This window comes from Mobula hypostoma, chromosome 10, assembly GCF_963921235.1.
Source record: "Mobula hypostoma chromosome 10, sMobHyp1.1, whole genome shotgun sequence".
NCBI classification, from domain to species: Eukaryota; Metazoa; Chordata; class Chondrichthyes; order Myliobatiformes; family Myliobatidae; genus Mobula; species Mobula hypostoma.
Genome location: NC_086106.1, coordinates 120,191,224 through 120,211,730, shown reverse-complemented (window position 1 = coordinate 120,211,730; position 20,507 = coordinate 120,191,224). Strand labels below are relative to the sequence as shown.

Here is a 20,507-nt window from a genome sequence, read left to right as displayed (position 1 = left end):
GCCTCTTTCCCCTCCCCCTACCTTTTTATTCTGGCACCTTCTCTTTTCCTTCTCAGTCCTGAGGAAGTGTTTTAGCCCGAAACCTCAACTATTTATTTTTTCCCATTGACGTTGCCTAATCTGCTGAGTTCCTCCAGTGTTTTGTGTGTGTTGCAATAAAAAACTTAGATGCAACAGTGTCACAGAGACATAGCATGAGATACGCAGCATTCACAAGAGTAAAAAAATTAAGTATAAATTGTATGCAAATTTTACAAGAAAGAACAATCCAAATAAATGAAGTGTCTATTGTAAGTGATCAAAGTGGTCATAGTGTTGCTCTTACAGCGCAGGTTGGTTCAAGAAGCAAATGTTTGAAGGGAAGTAGCTGTTCTTGAACTTGGTGGTGTGGAGCTTCAGGCTTCTTATTTGTCTGATTAATTTTTTGTCATGCATTAAGTCTAATTTATTAAGGGTGAAAGGTGAAAAGTTTAAGGGGAACATGAGGAGGAAACTTCTTCGTTCCCAGTGTTGTGAGAGTGTGGAACGAGCTGCAAGCACAAGTTTGATTTCAATGCTTAAGAGAAGTTTGGATAGGTACATGGATGGTAGGCTGTAGCCCAGGTGCAGGTCAATGAGAATAAACAGTTTAAATGGTTCAGCATGGATAAGATGGGCCTGTTTCTGTGCTGTACTTTTCTATGACTTTTTTTGTTTTTAACATGTATTCAGTTAGCTACTGGCTGATTAAAGTACTTGTCATTGACTTTTCTGTTATATTATTCAACTGTTGTAACAGCTTGTCATTTATTTGCTGGCTCTCTGTCAGTGTTTATTTGCCGTGTTCAATTTGTTTGGTTCCTATTGGGAGCATCCCATCCTTGGCTCAGATTGTGGTACTGTTTGTCTTTGAAACAGGAGGCTTCAAACATGCAAAGATCTTGGTGTGCCATTGTTAAACACATTTAAGGTGTTTTTCTGTAAAAGAACAAGGGTTTGATTACTGACGCCCGGGCCAATATTTAGTCCTAGCCAGAATCACTAAAGTGTATTATCTTGCAACACATATCAAAGTTGCTGGTGAACACAGCAGGCCAGGCAGCATCTCTAGGAAGAGGTACAGTTGACGTTTCAGGCCGAGACCATTATCTTTTTGTTTTTCCACTGTCGTTTGTGAAGATTGCTGTGTGTAAAAAAAAAATTGGCTTGTTCTTCTGGGTGCACTTACTCTATCCTGCACTTTCCATTCCATGCTAAAACTGAATGGGAAAATGTGCTTCCCAGAGAACAGCTTTATTGAGCACCAGACTGCAAGGGCTTACTTATGTTATCTGTTTGGCAGCTACTTTCTCACATTCTGAAGTTTTATTGTGCAGAGGGGACTGTTGTTTTCTTGTGAAAATTGAACATGATGGCAAAGAAAAGCTAATCTCACATTATGGGCTCTCACATCTGGGGCAACGTTTCGCCGAAATTATAGAATCAAAATGATGCCTTGCTTCCAGCTGGAAGAATGTTCCAGGACATGCAGCCTCGTGATGCATATTTGGCAATGTCATTCAGGGGGCAAAGATAGTTGATGCGAATTGTTCCTCGGGTTAAAATGCACACATTTCAATGCAGCTTCTCAGTTGTAGAAGTTCTGGTTCTTTGTGTCATATTATGTTCACTAATCAATACAGAATGATTACACATAGACTGAACATGGTATGATAAATAAAGTAAAAATGTAACTACAGTGCTACATTTGGTAGACTTTGGTTATGTGCAGTAAATTGTCATTTAAGATAGTTAATACGGTATTCATCCTCTGCTATATTTAAAATGAAGTTTGAATTTAATACAAGCATGTTTAACAATTCCGGATTTAACACTTCTGAACTGTGTTTAATTTAGGTCTTTGTTCTGTTTAATTATTCTCTTTATGTTATTCTCTATTATTCTTTACCCCCTAAATGACATTGTCAAATTTGCATCACGAACTAGCATTTTCTGCAGCATTATTGCTGCTGGAAGTGAGACAGTATTTTGATTCCATTATCTGAGCAGAATGTTCCCCAGAAGTAGAATAAATGATGTCATTATTTCATTTAAATTATTTTCTTGTCTTGCATTTCGCACAGGAGTTACCCACTCATTTTCAAACTCACACTGCTACTGGTGGAAGTTCCCACTTGCTTCAAAAAGGCAAAAATTATACCAGTGCCTAAGAAGAATAATGTGAGCTGCCTTAATGACTATTGCCCAGTAGCACTCACGTCTATAGTGATGAAATGCTTTGAAAGGTAGATCATGACTAGACTGAACTCCTGCTTCAGCAAGGACCTGGACCCACTGTAATTTGCCTATCGCTAAAATAGGTCAATGGCAGATACAATCTCAGTGGCTCTTCACATGGCTTTAGAGCAGTGGTCCTCAACCTCCGGGCCGCGGACTGATACATTGCCGCGAAGAATGCAGTGGTGCAGTGGTAGTCAGAACGCACCCAGCACATCTTTAAGAAAAAAGCCGAAATTATTACCGCCACACCACTGCATTCTTCGCGGCAGTGTATCGGTCCGCGGCCCAGAGGTTGGGGACCACTGTCTTAGAGCACCTGGACAATACAAACACCTATGTCAGGATGTGCTTCATTTAACACCATCATTTCCACAATCCTGATTGAGAAGTTACAGAAACTGGGCCTCTGAACTTCCCTCTGCAATTGGAACCTCGACTTCCTAACTGGAAGACCACAATCTGTGCAAATTGGTGATAATACCTCCTCCTCACTGGCAATCAACACTGGTGCACCTCAGGGGTGTGTGCTTAGCCCACTGCTCTACTCTCTATATATACATGACCGTGTGGCTTGGTATAGCTCAAATACCATCTATAAATTTGCTGATGATACAACTATTGTTGGTAGAATCTAAGATGGAGACGAGAGGGTGTAGAGGAGTGAGATATGACAACTAGTGAAGTGGTGTCACAGCAGCAACTTTGCACTCAACGTTAGTAAGACGCAAGAGCTAGTTGTGGAAGGGTAAGGCGAAGGAACACATACCAATCCTCATAAAGGAATCAGAAGTGGAGATAGTGAGCAGTTTTAAGTTCCTGGGTGTCAAGGCCTCTGAGGACCTAACGTGGTCCCAACATATTGATGCAGCTATAACGAAGGCAAGACAGCGACTGTACCTCATCAGGAGTTTGACAAGATTTGGTATGTCAACAAAAACACTCAAAAACATCTATAGATGTATCGTGGAGAGCATTCTGACAGGCTGCGTTACTGTCTGGTGTTGGGGGGGGGGCGGTGTATTACTGCACAGGACTGGAAGAAGCTGCAGAGGGTTGTAAATTTAGTCAGCTCCATCTTGGGTACTAGCCTACAAAGTACCCAGGTCATCTTCAGTGAGCGGTGTCTCAGAAAGACAGCGTCCATTATTAAGGACCCCCAGCACCCAGGGCATGCCCTTTTCTCACTGTTACCATCAGGTAGGACATACAGAAGCCTGAAGGCACACACTCAGCGATTCAGGAACAGCTTCTTCCCCTTTGATTCCTAAATGGACATTGAACCTGTGGACACTATCTCACTTTTTTAAAATACTATTTCTGTTTTTGTACGATTTAAAATCTATTCAATATACATATACTGTAATTGATTTACTTATTTTTTTTTATCTTTACTTGTATATCATGCACTGGACTGCCAATGCTAAGTTAACAAATTTCACGTCACATGCCGGTGAAAATAAACCAGATTCTGATTCTGTTTTGGTGATTCTGTTTTGGGAGTTTTGTACTGTCACCATAGTTATTTTTCATATGTCTGCCATGGAAATCATTATAGACACCTGATGAGAGTTTTGGGCCTCTTATGTAAGAAAGGATGTGCTGTCATAACATGGGTTCTTGTTAAGCAGCCTCGTGTGGCACCTTTTCAAAGGCCTTCTGGAAATCCAAATACACAACATCCACAGATTTTTCCTTTGTCTATTCTGCTTGTTATTTCCTCAATGAATCACAACAGGTTTGTCTGACAATTTTTTCCTGATTTTTGGCCTATCTTATGTTCTTCTAAGTAGGCTGAGACCTTCCTTGACAATCAAATCCAGCATCTTCCCAACCTCTGAGTTCAGCCTAACTGGCCTGTAATTTTCTGTCTTCTGCCTCCCTCCCTTCTTGAAGAGTGGAGTGACATTTGCAATTTTCCAGTCCTCTGAAGCCATGCCAAAATCTAGTGATTCTTGAAAGATCATTATTAATATCTCCGCAGTCTCTTTCAGAACCCTGGAGTGCAGTCCATCTGCTCCAGGTGATTTACCCTATGTTCAGAACTTTCAGCTTCCCAAGCACTTTCTCCCTAATAAAAGCAATTGCACTCACTTCTGCTTCTTGACACTCTTGAACCTCAGGCATAGTACTAGTTTCTTCCACAATAACGATACTGTAGGTGTAAAATACTTTTTTAAGCTTATCTACCATTTCCTTGTCCCCCATTACTACCTCTCCATTGTCATTTTCTGGAGCTCTGATAGCTGGAAAAAAAAATTGGTATCCTCTAGCTGGCTAGCTTACCTTCATGCTGGATAGTCATTGTGGACATAAGAGTTTCACACCACAGAAATGGTACAGTTGGTCTACGTGGATGCCTGTGGTCTACACCATGCTCTTCCTGCCTTGCTTCATTGCGGTTGTTGTAGGAGGCTTTTATTTCTTTGCTCACGTTTATCAGCTTTCACTTGAATGGTCTGGTTTAAGACAAGGCTGCTGAAATCCCACAACTGCCTACTGGCAGTTAACAAAACAAGGAATACAACTAAATACTTTATTAATAACAGTTTTACTTTAAAAAAAATATGGTAAACAACCACCGCAAACAATGAAGAGGCGCTTGAAGGCGAGGCTGAATCAGGGGTCGAAGCATGTGGGTGCAAGGCAAAGTTGGGGCGAACGTCGGGTACAGGCCGAAACATGGCAGCGGGGTCCAGTCCCAGAATTTTTTAAAAATTCATTTGCGGGATGTGGGTGTTGACAGCTAAGCCAGCATTTATTGCTCATCCCTAGCTGCCCTTGAGGAAGTGGTGATGAGCTGCCTTCTTGAACCGCTGAGGTGTAGGTACACCCACAGTGCTGTTAGGGAGGAGATTCTGTGGTTTTGACCCAGCAACAATGAAGGAATGGCAATATGTTTCTAAGTCAGAATGGTGAGTGACTTGGAGGGGGATTTCCAAGTGCTAGTGTTCCCAGATATCTGCTGTTCTCGTCCTTCTCGGTGGTAGTAGTCATGGGTCTGGAAGTTGCTGGAATTCCAAAGCAACACACACAAACTGCTGAAGGAACTCAGCAGGCCAGGCAGCATCTATGGAAAAGAGTAAGCAGTTGCCGTTTCGGGCGAAGACTCTTCTTCAGGGTCTACCTGAAGAAGGGTCTCAGCCTGAAACATGGACCATTTACTCTTTTCCATAGGTGCCACCTGGCCTACTGAGTTCCTCCAGCATTTTGTATCTGTTGCTTTACCCTACCAGTGCTGGCTTCTTCACTTATTTTTGGAGAAATAGCCCTAGCCTTTTCAATCTTAATTGTGTTTGAATATAGTTGTCTGGTACCCGTTCAGAAAGAATAACCAAAAGTCAGGAGTTAAATTAGTCAATGCCATTGATTTCAACCAACACAAATGCCCGTAGTTAACAATATGTTAATCTGAACATAATATAAACAACCTTCATATGGGATATAGAATATGATAAAACAATCCTTAATTCCGTTTCTCTTCTCACAAATGTGTCCTGAACTGCTCAATATTTCCAGCAGTTTTGTTTTATTTCAGATTTCCAGCATCTCAGTTTTTTTTCATTTTCAATGTGTGAACATATACAGGAAGCCTTCATGTAGCAAAAAGATTGTTACCTGTCATTTATTGTATTTTTTTTGAAGTTCCACCGTATTTTATCAGGTGGCAGGTTGTAGGTAAGCCTCTACATGGAAGTGTAAGGCGCTCCTTCCCTCTGCTAGCTGGCAAGTTCCCCTCGGGTTAGCTGTAGCACCTACATAGCCACCCCTGTCAAAGTCACGTGAAGGCATGGGAGCAGGTGGTGGATGGTTGTATGAGCAGCTGGTGTATGTATGTGTCAAGTCCTGGTTATGCGACCACTAATGCCAGGCAGACAATCTCTGAAGAGTATTGATAATGGCTGGAGTCACCTGTCTTTTAAACACATTGCTCAAAAGAAGGTGGCAAACCACTTTAGAAAAATTTGCCAAGGGCAATCCTGCTCATGGAAAGACCATGATCACCCACGTCATAAGACATGGCATGTAACAAATGAATGAATCCTATTTTATAAAATCAATCTATTTTACATTGTCATTGCAAGAGTGCATAATAGTGTTATATAATTGCACCATAGCTTGTACTGGTCTCAAAAGAATTATCTGCTCCTGTTTTTTTCTGAAAAGTTATCAAGATATTTGCTGTTCTTGATATTTGTTTAACTGCCTTTTGAATGTTATTATTGTTTTTTCTGTGGCCTTTCTGGACAAATCACATCAAAGAATCTTTCCTCAATAAAATCTGAGTTATCGATGCAAGAGATTGTTGTTGTAGTAGTCTGCTTTTGCTTCAGTCAGGCCCGTATTCTGGAATTTTTGCAAAATCCTGAGAAAAGTGCATGCATTTATGTTGTGCCTAGTAATGTTTTCAGCCGATGCAGTCTCTACAGAGTAAAGGTAGCACTAAATATTTGCAGTGTAAGGTCCTGCAAACATCAGTGTGATGACAAGATAATTTGGTTTCAGTAATGTTACAAGAGGGTTTCATATTTTTCAAGTCCCCACTAAGGGTTTCAGAAATAGTACATGGAATCTTTAGTGTGGATGAGGAGGCCAGGAGGTCACTGTGTCAGCACTGAACTTACTGCAAAGTGCTTGCCTGCATTATTGGAATCATAATGTACACTAAATGACACACAGCAGAATTCCTTTTAGTACATCTGTGATCACTGTTTTCATCCTTTTTGTTTGGAGAGGGATATATATGTTGCAATAAAAGCACCATCATTAAAATCTGGGGATAATCTTTTTACAGTAAACTTGAGATCAACTGTTATGACATCTGGTAATTTGTTTACATGGTTATCAATTAATTTTATCTTGGAGAGTTGAATTATCTTGTAGGATGCATGGAATTTTTGACTTCTAGCGCTGAGTGCATAACCAGATGCAGCTTCTGAAGAGATGCTTCCGTCGCTCAGACTCTGAGCCCACTTCTTTAGCGAGAATTCCATACCCTGCACAATGACCCCTTATCCCATCTCCAATCCTTCTCCTCTTGGACACCCCATTCTGGTTCTTTGCCTGCTCTGGATTTTTTCATCTTGAATTGCCGACAAAATATCAACCATCTCGATTTCAGCATTCCTCTCTACTCCTTGAAACTTAGCCCTTCTAGATTCATTGCTTTCTACTCTCTGCATCAATCCCAACCTTACCATCAAACCTGCAGGCAAAGGAAGTGCTGTTGTATTATGGTGCACTGACCTCTATCTTGCTGAGGCCATGTGGCAACTCTCAGACACCTCCTCATATCTACCCCTGAAGAGGATCCCTCTCTGGAATCAGAAACCTAATCAACTCGGGAGAACTCCCATCCACGGCTCCCAAACTCATAGTTCCCTTACCCTGCACTACTCATTTCTACCTCCTACCCAACATCCACAAACTAGACTGTCCAGTTAGACCTGTTGTCTTCGCCTGCTCCTGCCTACTGAACTTGGTGTCCTCATACCTTGATTGCATTCTATCCCCCTTGGTTTAGTCCCTTCTCACCGACATCCACGATACTTGTCATGCTCTCAATCTCCTCAGTAACTTTCAGTTCCCTGGCCGTGACTGCCTCATTTTCACCATGGATGTTCAGTCCCTATGCACTCCTATTCCTCACTGATAAGGCCTCAAAGCCCTCCGCTTCTTTCTTGACAAAAGAACCCGCCAATTCCCCTCCATCACCACCCTCCTCTATCTAGCAGAACTGATCCTCCAACAATTTTTCCTTTGGCTGGCTCCTCCCACTTTCTCCAAACTCAAGGAGTAGCTGTGCACACCTGCATAGGCCCCAGCTATGCCTGTCTCTTTGTTGGCTTTGTAGAACAGTCCATGTTTGAAGCCTTCCTCAGTAATACTCCCCAGCTCTTCCTCCGCTACATAGACTGCATTGCTGCTGCTTCATGCACCCATGTTGAGCTCGTCAATTTCATGAACTTTGCCTCTAACTTCCACCCGACCCTTAAGTTCGCTTGGTCCATCTCTTACATCTCCCTTCCCTTTCTCGATTTCTTTGTCGCCATCTCTGGAGACAAACTGTCAACTGACATCTTTTATAAACCTACTGATTCCCACAGTTATCTTGACTATAACTCTTCCCACCCTATCTTTTGTCATCTATTGTGTTCATGCCAAGATGAGGCCGCCCTCAGGGTGGAGGAGCAGTATTCCATTTGGGTAGCCTCCAACCTGATGGCTTGAATATCAATATCTTCTTTCAATAAAATTTAATTCCTTCCCCCTCCCCTCTTCTGCTATTCACCACACTGGCCTTTTTACCTCTTCTTACCTGCCTTTCATTCCCCCGGGTCCTCTCCTTTCTCCTATGCTCCACTCTCCTCTCCTATCAGATTCTTTCTTCTCCAGACCATGATCTTTCCCAGCCACCTGGCTTCACCTATCACTTCCAGCCAGCCTCCTTTTCTTCCCCTCTTTTTATTCTGGCATGACTCTTCTTTCTTGGTCATGAAGCAGGGTCTTGGCCCAAAATGTTGACTATCTGTTTATTTCTGTAGATGCTGCCCGACCTGAGTTCCTCCAGCATTTTATGTGTGTTACTCTGGATTTCTAGCATCTGCAGAACCTCTTGTGTTTCTGATTTTAAAGAGATTGACAGATGATCTAAAAACCAAATGATTTTTTTATGCCAAGTTTGGCTAGGAATGCCAAACTGCATAAAAGCATTATAGTATGCCCAAAAGAGATCCAGTAGTAGTTTTTGGAGGGAAATGGATAAACATATCAGGGAGGAAATAAATAGTACACATGTGAAACAAGAGCCAAGGAGAGAGTTCCTGTTCAAATGAGCCTGCTCAGAGCAGCTAGTCATTTATAAATTGCTGTTATGTTTAGTTATTCTCAAAAGTGTGTACAATTAAGAGCTGAGTTTACTGCCCTTTGTGCAGGCATATTGACATTCTTGAGTCATGGAGAACCATACCACAGAAACAGGCCCTTCAGCTCATCTAGTCTGGGCTGAATTGTTATCCTGCCCACTCTCTTTGACCTGCATCTGGACCATATCCCTCCATAGCACTCCATACCCCTCTGATCCATATACTTATCCAAACTTCTCTTAATCAAGCCCACATTCCACCACTTCGGCTGTAGCTAGTTCCACACTCTCACCACCCTCTGTGTGAAGTAATTCTCTCTCAGGTTCCCCAGAAATATTTCGCCTTCCACCCTAAACCCATTTATTTTTTAACTTACTATTTGCCTTTTTTAGTTGTTATAGCTCCTGAATTTCAGATATTTTAGTGTACAATTCCCCTTTAATTCAGAGTTTTGATGTGTGTTAATAATCTTCAGTCAATAATTGGAGTGAGGTTTCAGCTTCCAATCACAGTTCCTGTTCGTTATGCATTCCATGGCTTGCTTTAGAGATTTCTGTAACAATAAAGAAACCGTGGCCTGACATCTGGGGAAAGAAATTATGAAGCATAACTAAGAAATATGTTTTGATATTTTATGGTGAATGTGTTTAAATTCTTCATTTTTTTGGTACTATTTAGGTGTGTACTAAAAAAATCCTTGAAGAAAATGTAATATTTCAAATAATAGCTTCATAGAGTTATACACTTCAGCCTAACTCATCATGCTGATCAAGATGCCTATGTTTGATTCAGCTTCCAAAGTAGCTCCATATTTGATGAGATACCAAGATGCCCATTTGACTCTGTTTGGTCCACATCTCTCAAACTTTTCCATCCATGATTTTTAAACATTGTAATTGCCTGTACCACCTCCTCAGGAATTAAAGCTCTTTCCATATATCCACCACTCTCTATGTGGTAAAATTTCTCCTTTAAACCTTTTCTCTCTTGCCTTTAAACCAGGGATCCCCAACCTTTTTTATGCCATGGAGCCTTAGTGTGGACCCCTAGCTGGGAACCCCTGCTTTAAGCCTACACTCTCTAGTTTTAGACTGCCCTGTGATGGACAAAATATTGTGACTAGCTACCTTGTATATGCTCCTGATAATTTTATAAATCCCCTTGTCCCTTTTTTTCTGGGTATTAAAGTTCCAGCTTTTCTAATCCATGTTGAACTGTTTGGTCTGGCAATATCCTTGTGAGTTCACCTTTTCTGACTTAATCACATCCTTCCTATTAATTTAAATATTGAGCTGTTACTACTGACTTAATTTTATGATTTATCCACCAGAATAGCAACAGCTGTATAACATTCACAAATACCTTCACTGCAAAGTTCAAATAAGACCCCGTCACAGTAAGAAGTAGAGAAACACAAATTAATGGATTAAATTACAATTAAGATGTGATGCATATTAGCTGTGGCTTGGATGACATTTGAAAACTAATGTCCTGACAGTTCTCCTAGGACATGTGGACATGATTAATCATTTATCAATATTCTTTTACAGGATTTAATTTGTTAAATATTCTGCTTAGTGATGACATGAGGCTTGTATTATTTTAGAATAACAATGAATGTTAGTAAAGTGACTAAATATTAATGCAGTGTCTCAAAAAAAACTTGGCTGTAAATGAGTCAGTGTTGAAGATCCAAAATAGTCATTGCTTGGGATTGTTTCATATTTAAGACACACAAGCAACTTGCTACCTTGAACTTGTTGAAATAATATCTGATTGGGTCCAAGTGGCTTTTGCAAGTGGTTCCTGGTGGCTTGGCCATCCCTACATGTACAGATGTGTTTCTGTTTGTTTGGTCCTAATAATTTGTAAGATCAGATATTTACAAGAATGGAAATGTACAGTAGTTCCTTACTTGCTTAAAACACTTTTTTTCCCCTTATTCACTTACTAACAATGTGGAAATCACTGGGAAGCTATAGATGATTGTCCATTCCTAATTATCTTTAAAAGTAGTGACGATCCATTTCCCTGAGCCACTGCATTCCTCATGGTGAAGGTACTCCAAAAACGCTGATGCTAAGATATTTTCAGGATTGAGACATAGCATGTTGTACAATAGAAATACTCTAACCTTTGGATATCCTTTGTATTTATCTGAATGATGAAATGTCCTGTTTGTTCTTCCCTTAAGTGCTTTAACTCTGAAAGTAACCGACTGGTAAATTAGTCAAGCAGGCGTATTACTGAGCATACTATATGTACAGGATAATATTTCTTCAATTTATTTTCAAAGCAAAATGAAAATGGAACAGGACAAAGTTTTATATGATCTTGACAGGAGCTTTTTCAGTAATTGTAACAATCTGATACAACAATTCACTATAAATAATTTTTGTTTACAAGCCTTTATGTTTGATCAATATTCTACTCTAATTCTCATTTAAAATACATTTCCAAATGTGTGTGCTTGAATGTACAAGTACCAGAGTATTCAGGTTTAAATTGCAATAAATAACAGGAATTCTGCGCAGCAACTTTTATGTGTGTTAAATTGCAATATCTGTTTTTGGTTTCTACAGGTCTCCTTGTTGGAACACTTGACACTGTGTTTGATTCAACTTCCAAAGTAGCTCCATATCGCATCCTACATCAGATACCAGAATCGCAGATTTATTGGTCAATTGCCTGTGGTAAGTCATAACATTACTTTGTAAATAAAAACTTGTATTAATCATTATAGCTAAATCTTTAATCATCATTAGTTTGGGATTTGCAGAACTTGGTTAGTTGAAGCTATGTTAGTTAACATGTTGAGTTGGAATTGGTTTATTAATGACACGTACCAAAGTACAGGTTTAATCAACGTGTTTTGTGGATTAGACTCTGTAGTTCATGCTATGATCTGTTTCTGGTTACTGTACTCCTATTTTGTTGCATTTTGTGCAATTTCGATTGGGTCCACTGGCTCTGTGACCTGATGTTAACGAACAACGCAGCACTAGATTGAACTGAGTGAACTGAATATGTCTGGACTGGTTTGATGTTTTATATTCTGTGTTTTTCACTTGTTTTTTTTTGCTGTTTGGGCGATTTGTTCTTTTTTTTTGCCCGTTGGGAGTTTGATGTTTTTCTTTGACCTACAAGGTAAAGCAATAACAGAATGCAGAATTAAATGCATTTACAGAGAAAGAACAGTGCAGATAGGCAATAAAGTGAGAGGTCATAATGAGGTAAATCTTGAGTTCTAGACTCCATCTTAGTATACGACAGAACCAGTCGGTAGTGTTATAAGAGCATTGTAGAAACTGTCCTTGAGCCTGGTGGTACGTGCTTTCAGACGTGGTATCTTCTGTCTCTTGGAGAGGTGAGGAGAATATTTAGAATGGTGGGGTCTTTGATTATTCTGGCTTCTTTTACTGAGGCAGTGAGAGGTATTGACAAATTCCATGAAGGATAGGCTAGATTCTGTGATGTGCTGAACTGTGTCCACAGCTCAGCATATTTTTGTGGTCACATGCAGAGCCATTGCCATACCAAGCCGTGATGCATCGAGATAGGATGCTTTCTATGATGCATTGATAAAAATCGGTGAGAGTCAAAGGGGACATACCAAGTTTCTTTAGTTTCCTGGGGAAGTAGAAACTGGTGAGCTTGCACGGCCATGGTGTCTATATGTGGCTGGACAAGGACAGTTTATTGGTGATCTTCACTTCTCGTAACTTGAAGCTCTCAACCCTCTTCACCTTAGCACAGTTCATGTAGACAGGAGCATGTGCACATCTCTTCTCCCCCCCACCCCCCAGATTTCCAGCATTTGCAGATTTCCTCATTTTTGTGGTTGATTCCCACCCCCCCCCGAAGTCAATGACCAGCTCTGTTTTGCTGACATTGAGGGAATCTTTTTTGCTATGATGCCATTAACTTGAGTTCTCCATCTCCTTCCTGTACTCTGACCCATTATTTGAGATACAGCCCACTATGATAGTCTCATTTGCAACTTCTGAATGGAGTTAGACCAGAATCTGTCTGCACAGTCATGAGTTTACAGATTGTAGAGCAGAGCATTGAGGATGCAACCTTGTGGAGCACCAGTGAGTATTGCGAATAATTTTGGTGGTGTTGCTGCCTTTCCTTACTGTTTGTGATCTGTTGGTAAGGAAGTCGATGATCCAGTTGCAGAGGGAGGTGTTGACTCCTTGGTAATGGAGTTTGGTGATGAGTTTGTTTGGAATGATAGTATTGAAGGCAGAGCAATAGTCAATAAACTGTAGTATAATGCAGGTGTCTTCACTCTGCAGTTGGTTCAGAGTTGAATGTAAGGCCAGTGAGATGGTCTCAGTCATAGATCTGTTTGAGTGATAGATGTATTGCAGTGAGTTGACGTTGCACGGGTGCCATGATGAGTCTCTCAAACCGCTTCATGATGATGCACGTCAGAGTTACTGGGCAGCAGTCCAACATATAAAATAATGCATCAGCAAATCCTCATTTAAAAATCTTAAGCATGTAGTCTTTTCTTTTAAGTAACTGCTCTGGTTTAAGATGGCGCTAGTGAAACACAGTGACATTTTACAGACAGCAAACAAATCCGAACTATATTAGTTACACTTTTTCTGGACAATGATCAATGCAATGAATGGCTGGTAACTTACCTTTCAGAGTTGAGCTTTTGAACTGCCTGTATGACCTGGCATTTTTATACTGTGAGCCGAAGTTTTGAAGATGCAGGATGGTTGTAGTGTGGCTTGTATGCGCCGGATTGAGTTGGAGGGGCCCAGGCCTGAGAACGAGGAATGACCCAGTGTTTGATTGTTGCTGGAGTGGAGTTGAAGCTGATTCAAAGTGGCAGATCTAAGGCAAGGTGACCCAAGGCGTGGCAGCAGAGCCTGGGCCCAAGAGCATATCGAAGAGACAGGGCCTGGGTCCGAGAGCGAGGAATAAGCTGAGGTTTGGCCAGTCTAAGTGCTGGGCCAGATTGAAAAGGTCAGGGTGTCAGGGCCAGAGGCGAGGAATGGGCCAGTGTTCAGCTCGCTGCTCGACAAGGTTTACATGTCTCTGACCTGAGCTGAGGCTGTTGTCTGCAATTAACGGGCTCCTGGACTGGCTGCAATGATGATTGGCTACATGGCTGTGAACTCACTTTCGTGAATTTTATTTCTGAATGTTTTTTATTGTTTACATGTTTTGCGCTTTCTTTGCACAAACATTGGGTGTTTAATGGTCTTTTTTTAAAAAAAAAATAGATTTTATTGGGCTTTACTAAAACGCAAACAACAGGAATTCTGCAGATGCTGGAAATTCAAGCAATACACATCAAAGTTGCTGGTGAACGCAGCAGGCCAGGCAGCATCTCTAGGAAGAGGTACAGTCGACGTTTCAGGCCGAGACCCTTCGTCAGGACAGGACAAGTCCTGACGAAGGGTCTCGGCCTGAAACGTCGACTGTACCTCTTCCTAGAGATGCTGCCTGGCCTGCTGCGTTCACCAGCAACTTTGATGTGTGTTGCTTCTATTGGGCTTCTTTGTTTTGTGACTGGCTGTAAGGAGACCAATCTCTTAGTTGTATATAGTATACACTCTTTGATAATGTATTTTGAACTTTGACCCTGCAATTTTTGATGAGAACAGTTAAGTAAAATGGAGCACTTAAAAAAAAAACATTCTCGTCTCCTTTAAATTATGTTTTTTCCATTTCTTTTGTTTGCATCGTTTATTTTTGCTAGTGGAAATGTTTTGTTTTTATTCAGTATAACAAAACTACTCATTATGTTGAATCATTTACTAAATATTTCTTCTCCTCCTGGAGTTGCGAACTTGGATCCAAAGATCCCTCTGTGTATCAAAGCTTCTGAGGATCCTTTCATTGACTGTATTTTTTTACTCTTGAATTTGACCTCCCAAAATGCATTGCCTCACATTCTACTCCATCTGCCATATCTCTATCCAAATTTCAAACTGATGCACACTCAGTGGCCACTTTATTACTTGCTGTATCTAATAATGAATGTATGTTCATGGTCTTCTGCTACTATAGCCTGTCCACTTCAAGGTTTGATGTGCTGGGTGTTCAGAGATGCTCTTCTGATCACCGCTGTTGTAACACATGGTTATATGAATTATTGTTGCCTTCCTGGCAGCTTGAATCAGTTTTGCCATTTTTGTCAGACTTCTCTCATTAACAAGGCATTTCCGCCCACAGAATTGCTGCTCACTGGATGTTTTTTTTTCTCGTGCTATTCTCTGTAAACTCTAGACATTGTTGTGTGTGAAAATCCCAGGAGATCAACAGTTTCTGACATACTCAAGCCACCTCGTCTAGCACTAACAATCATTCCATGGTCAAAGTCACTTAGATCATATTTCATCCCTATTCTGATGTTTGGCTTGAACAACAACTGAATCTCTTGACCATGTCTGAATGCTTTATGCATGGAGTTGCTGCCATATGATTGACTGATAGAGATTTGCAATATCGAGCAGGTTTACTGGTGTTTCTAATATGGTTACTGAGGCTACGTCCACAGTACGCCAGATAATTTTGAAAACAAAGCTTTTACTCTTCGTTTTGACCCTCCGTCCACACTGAAACAGCGTTTTCATCCCCTGAAAATGGAGATTTTCGAAAACACTCTCCAGAGTGTGTAACTTTGAAAACGATTGTTTCGTGTTGTAGTGTGGACGGGGTAAACGGAGAGATTTAAAAACATTGTCATGACAACACCACAACAACAGTGCTTTTTCTGCTTCTGCTTGGTACTGCGCAAGCTCTGCTGACGGCTGTTATAACGCGCAGTCGGTGAGAATGGCGTGAGAGTTAAATTGTAAAGTGAACTTTTTTGAGTATATCCCCTAAATTGATTTGATTGAGTGTGTCTTTAAAAATATTAATGTCATATTAATGTGCAGGTCTGGCGGCAGAAGATTCCACTCACTTGTTGATCTTGGGTAGAGGACGGCTTCATGTGTGTGTTGTTAACTTTATTGTCTACGTTAATACTTGTTTGGAGTTAAACATCTCCCTCCACCTTCTCCACTGCTTTGCTGACTTTGTAGCCATTTGTAACGCGCAGAAACAGCTCGATTTCATTGTCTGTCTAAACGAAGAAGTCCAGTCTGCTTTTTCCAGCGGAGGTTTTCTTTGTATTCCTCGAAGACATTTTTGAAAACTTTCTTTCGCTGTTGTTGTTGGTACTCTAGTTTTTGACCAATGGAAATAGCACAACGCCGCTGCAGAAACGTGAATATTATACCGTTTCCTCTTCGCTTGTTTTCTGTAGATGCATCTGCGCATGCCCAGTAGGAGGAGATTTGCCCAAATATCCGTTTTAGTGTGGACAGAGATATTTTGAAAAATGCATAGTGTGGACGCCTGTCGTTCTTACTCGAAAATGGCATTTTCAAAATTATCCGGCCTAGTGTGGACATAGCCTGACTGTGTATCCTGCAGCATCCTTGAAAACTTGCCTCACAAGGGAAATAAAATCTATGTCCTTGTAATGCCTCCTTTTCTCTTCCATTAGCTGTAAACCCAAGTCTTTCAAAAGTTGGGAATGTCAGTTGCCAGGTTTGTAATCCATGGTTCTGCAGTAATCTGGTTGCATACAGGGCCTCAATTCCTTTCAAATATTAAATATTAATATTATCAGTGGCAAGTTTCCCACAACTTAGTACTTGGCACTTCAGTACAGATCAAATTTCAGACACCTTCACAGCAGTCATTCTGAACCCAAAACCTCGTCTTACATTTCAGGAGGATGTAACTGATACTAAGATGCTGTCATAAGTAATGGTGATTTTTCTTTGATCTGCCAGCTAATAAACTGGTAATCAACCTCAGAGTAATAATTTACCTGGCCAACGTTGTATTAAGCTTTGCAGCAATTATAATTATTATATTATTTGATTGTATTTCTTTGTTATTATTAGCTTTTAGTATCATGTGAGATTTTAAATATTAAGTTTATATTAGGAAATAGTTTAGACGTCCTCACAGTTGTAATTATTCTTGGGAGCATGACATTCTGTTGGATTTAGGCACAACTCCTGTTGAAGGTTTGTATTAGGAAATTACAGAGTTTAGTCTAAAGACTGTTGACAGAACAATTATTTTGCTATTTGGGCATTCAAAACAATACATCCTAGTTACAGTTTAATATTTGTTTTTACTGAAAATAGAGGTTTTGCATAATCAAACATTTGTTTTTTTTAAAGTGGTGGGTGACAGCAAAATTGCTGTAGCATTTGTCATCAGAGAATGCTCGGAGTAAGTGTAGATCACGGTTCGTAGTCCAATGGAGGAGTGATTTTTGTTGCTGCAAATGTTTCGTTGCTGACTGCCAAGAAGCTATCTCTATACAGTCGTCATGGGTATATCTTTATCTTGTTTTTGCTTTCTGCAAATCTATAGTAGTTAAACTTTTTTCTCTCTCTTTTTCTCCCTCTGTCCCTCTCACTATACTCCTTGCCCATCCTCTGGGCTTCCCTCCCCCTTTCTTTCTCCCTAGGGCTCCCGTCCCCTGATCCTCTCATATCCCTTTTGCCAATTACCTGTCCAGCTCTTGGCTCCATCCCTCCCCCTCCTGTCTTCTCCTATCATTTTGGATCTCCCCCTCCCCCTCCCACTTTCAAATCTCCCTTACTATCTCTTATTTCAGTTAGTCCTGACGAAGAGACTCGGCCCAAAACGTCAGCTGTACCTCTTCCTATAGATGCTGCCTGGCCTGCTGCGTTCACCAGCATTTTTTTATGTGTTGCTTGAATTTCCAGTGTCTGCAGATTTCCTGGTGTTATATTAGTTTAACCTTGGTCTGGAGGGTGTGGGGTGGGAGGGGCAGAGAGGTCTTTAACAATATAGTTTTCTTTTATCTTTTTTTTGGAGAGAGAATTCATCTCTTAATCTGATCTTTTATTGCCATTCATTAAGGTTGATGAAATAAGGATTGACAACATTAGCTCAGGATGGGTTGAGCCAATGTGGAGGGAAGGGAGTTGAGTGAAATGGATTGTTGTTGTTAGATTTCAGTGAAACATATTGGTATACAGCTTATATTTTCCATCTGCATCGTTTTCACAGTGGAAGACATTTGCAGTATACCGGACATTCAAGAGTGTCAGGGAAGTGAAGTTTGTGCAGTGAAAACTACGACTGAGAAGGTGCTCAGGAAGCTTAATGGTCTGAGGGTGGATAAATCTCCTGGACTTGATAGAATGAACCCTGGGGTTCTGAAGGAAGTAGCTGGAGAGATTGCGGAGGCATTAACTATGATCTTTCAAGAATCGATAGATTCTGGCATTGCACTAGATAACTGGAAAATTGCAAATGTTACTCTGCTATTTAAAAAGGGTGCAGAAAGGCAGCAGAAAGGAAACTATAGACCTGTTAGCCTGACATCAGTGGTTGGGAAGTTATTGGAGTTGATCATTAGGGATGAGATTACGGAGTACCTGCAGGCACATGACAAAATAGGCGTTGATTGTTAGGGATGAGATTACAGAGTACCTGCAGGCACATGACAAGATAGGCCAAAGCCACATGCTTTCCTGAAAGGAAATTCCTGCCTGACTAACCTACTGCAATTTTTTGAGGAAATTACAAGCAGGGTAGACAAAGGAGATGCAATGGATGTGGTGTACTTGGATTTTCAGAAGGCCTTTGTCAAGGTACTGCACATGAGGTTGCTTAGCAAGATAAGAGTCAATGGAACTACAGAGGAGTTACTAGCATGGCTGGAGCATTAGCTGATAGGCAGAAAACAGAGTGGGAATAAAGGGATCCTATTCTGGCTGGCTGCTGGTTACCAGTGGAATTCCACAGGTGTCGGTGTTGGGAGCACTGCTTTTTACGATGTATGTCAATGATTTGGACAGTGAGATTAATGGATTTGTGGCTAAATTTGCCAATGATACAAAGATAGGTAGAGTAGCGGGTAGTGTTGAGGAAACAGAGAGCCTGCAGTGAGACTTGGATAGTTTATGGGAATGGGCAAAGAAGTGGCAAATGAAATACAATATTGGAAGGTGTATGGCCATACACTTTGGTGGAAGAAATAGATGAGCAGACTGTTATTTAGATGGGGAGAGTATTCAAAATGCAGAGATTGAAAGGGACTTCGGAGTCTTGTGCAGGATACCCTAAAGGTTAACCTCCAGGTTGAGTCGATGAAGAAGCCAAATGCAATGTTGGCGTTCATTTCCAGAGGTATAGAGTATACGAGCAGGGATGTGATGTTGAAGCTCTATAAGGCACTCGTGAGACCACACTTGGAGTATTGTGTGCAGTTTTGGGCTCCTTATTTTAGAAAGGATGTACTGACATTGGAGAGGGTTCAGAGAAGATTCACGAGAAGGATTCCAGGAATGAGAAGGTTACCATATGAGGAACGTCTGGCAGCTCTTGGGCTGTATTCCCTGGAATTCAGGAGAATGAGGGGGGATTTCATAGAAACATTCCAAATGTTAAAAGTCCTGAACAGATTCGATATGGCAAAGTTATTTCCCATGGTAGGGGATTCTAGAACAAGAGGGCACAACTTCAGGATTGAAGGACGTCCATTTAGAACAGAGATACAGAGAAATTACTTTCGTCAGGGGTGGTAAATTTGTGGAATTTGTTGCCACAAGTGGCTGTGGAGGCCAAGTCATTGGATGCATTTACGGCAGAGATGGATAGGTTCTTGATTAGCCAGGGCCTCAAAGGGTATGGGGAGAAGGCAGCGGGGTGGGGATGACCGGAAGAATTGGATCAGCCCATGATTGAATTGCGGAGCAGACTCGATGGGCCGAATGGCCTGATTCTGCTCCTATATCTTGTGGTCTAAGAGGATCAATTGTTCAGCCCAGACATCAAAATGGGAAAGAAATGTGATCCAAGTTTCTTTGACCATGGAATGATTGTTGGTGCTAGATGGGGTGACTTGAGTATCTTATAAACTGCTGATCTCCTGAAATTTTCACACACAACAGTCTCCAGAGTTTACAGAGAATGACGTAGTAACCAAAAACATCCAGAGAGCAGCAGTTCTGTGGGAAAAAAGGCCTTGTCCACCAAATGAGAGAGGTCAGAGGAGAATGGCTAGACTGGTTCAAGGTGACAGGAAGGTGACAGCAACTCACGTGTTACAACCGTAATGCACAGTTGAGCATCTCTGAGCATAAAACACAACAAACCATGAAGTGGATGGGCTACAGCAGTAGAAGATCATGAACATCCACGCAGTGGTCACTTTATTAGGTACAGGAGTGCTAACTACATTGACTTTAGTTAGCGATTCTGTGATGCATCTTTCATCGAAGCCTGAATGATTGTAGTTATCTTAAGCAGTGATCAAAGTTCAAAATAAATTCATTATCAAAATACAAGTATGTCACCACCTACAACCCTGAG

At 41.0% G+C, this 20,507-nt stretch overlaps 1 protein-coding gene across 2 annotated transcripts in view; it reads left to right on the top strand.

Annotated features, from left to right (window-relative positions):
• The window catches only part of tbc1d8b (TBC1 domain family member 8B), a 107,406-nt gene that overhangs the window by 659 nt on the left and 86,240 nt on the right, over positions 1–20,507 (top strand). For both annotated transcript variants that reach the window (XM_063061123.1, XM_063061124.1), the window contains exon 2: positions 11,705–11,815. In XM_063061123.1, the coding sequence (XP_062917193.1) occupies positions 11,705–11,815 (111 nt within the window). The remainder of the gene's footprint in view (positions 1–11,704; positions 11,816–20,507) is intronic.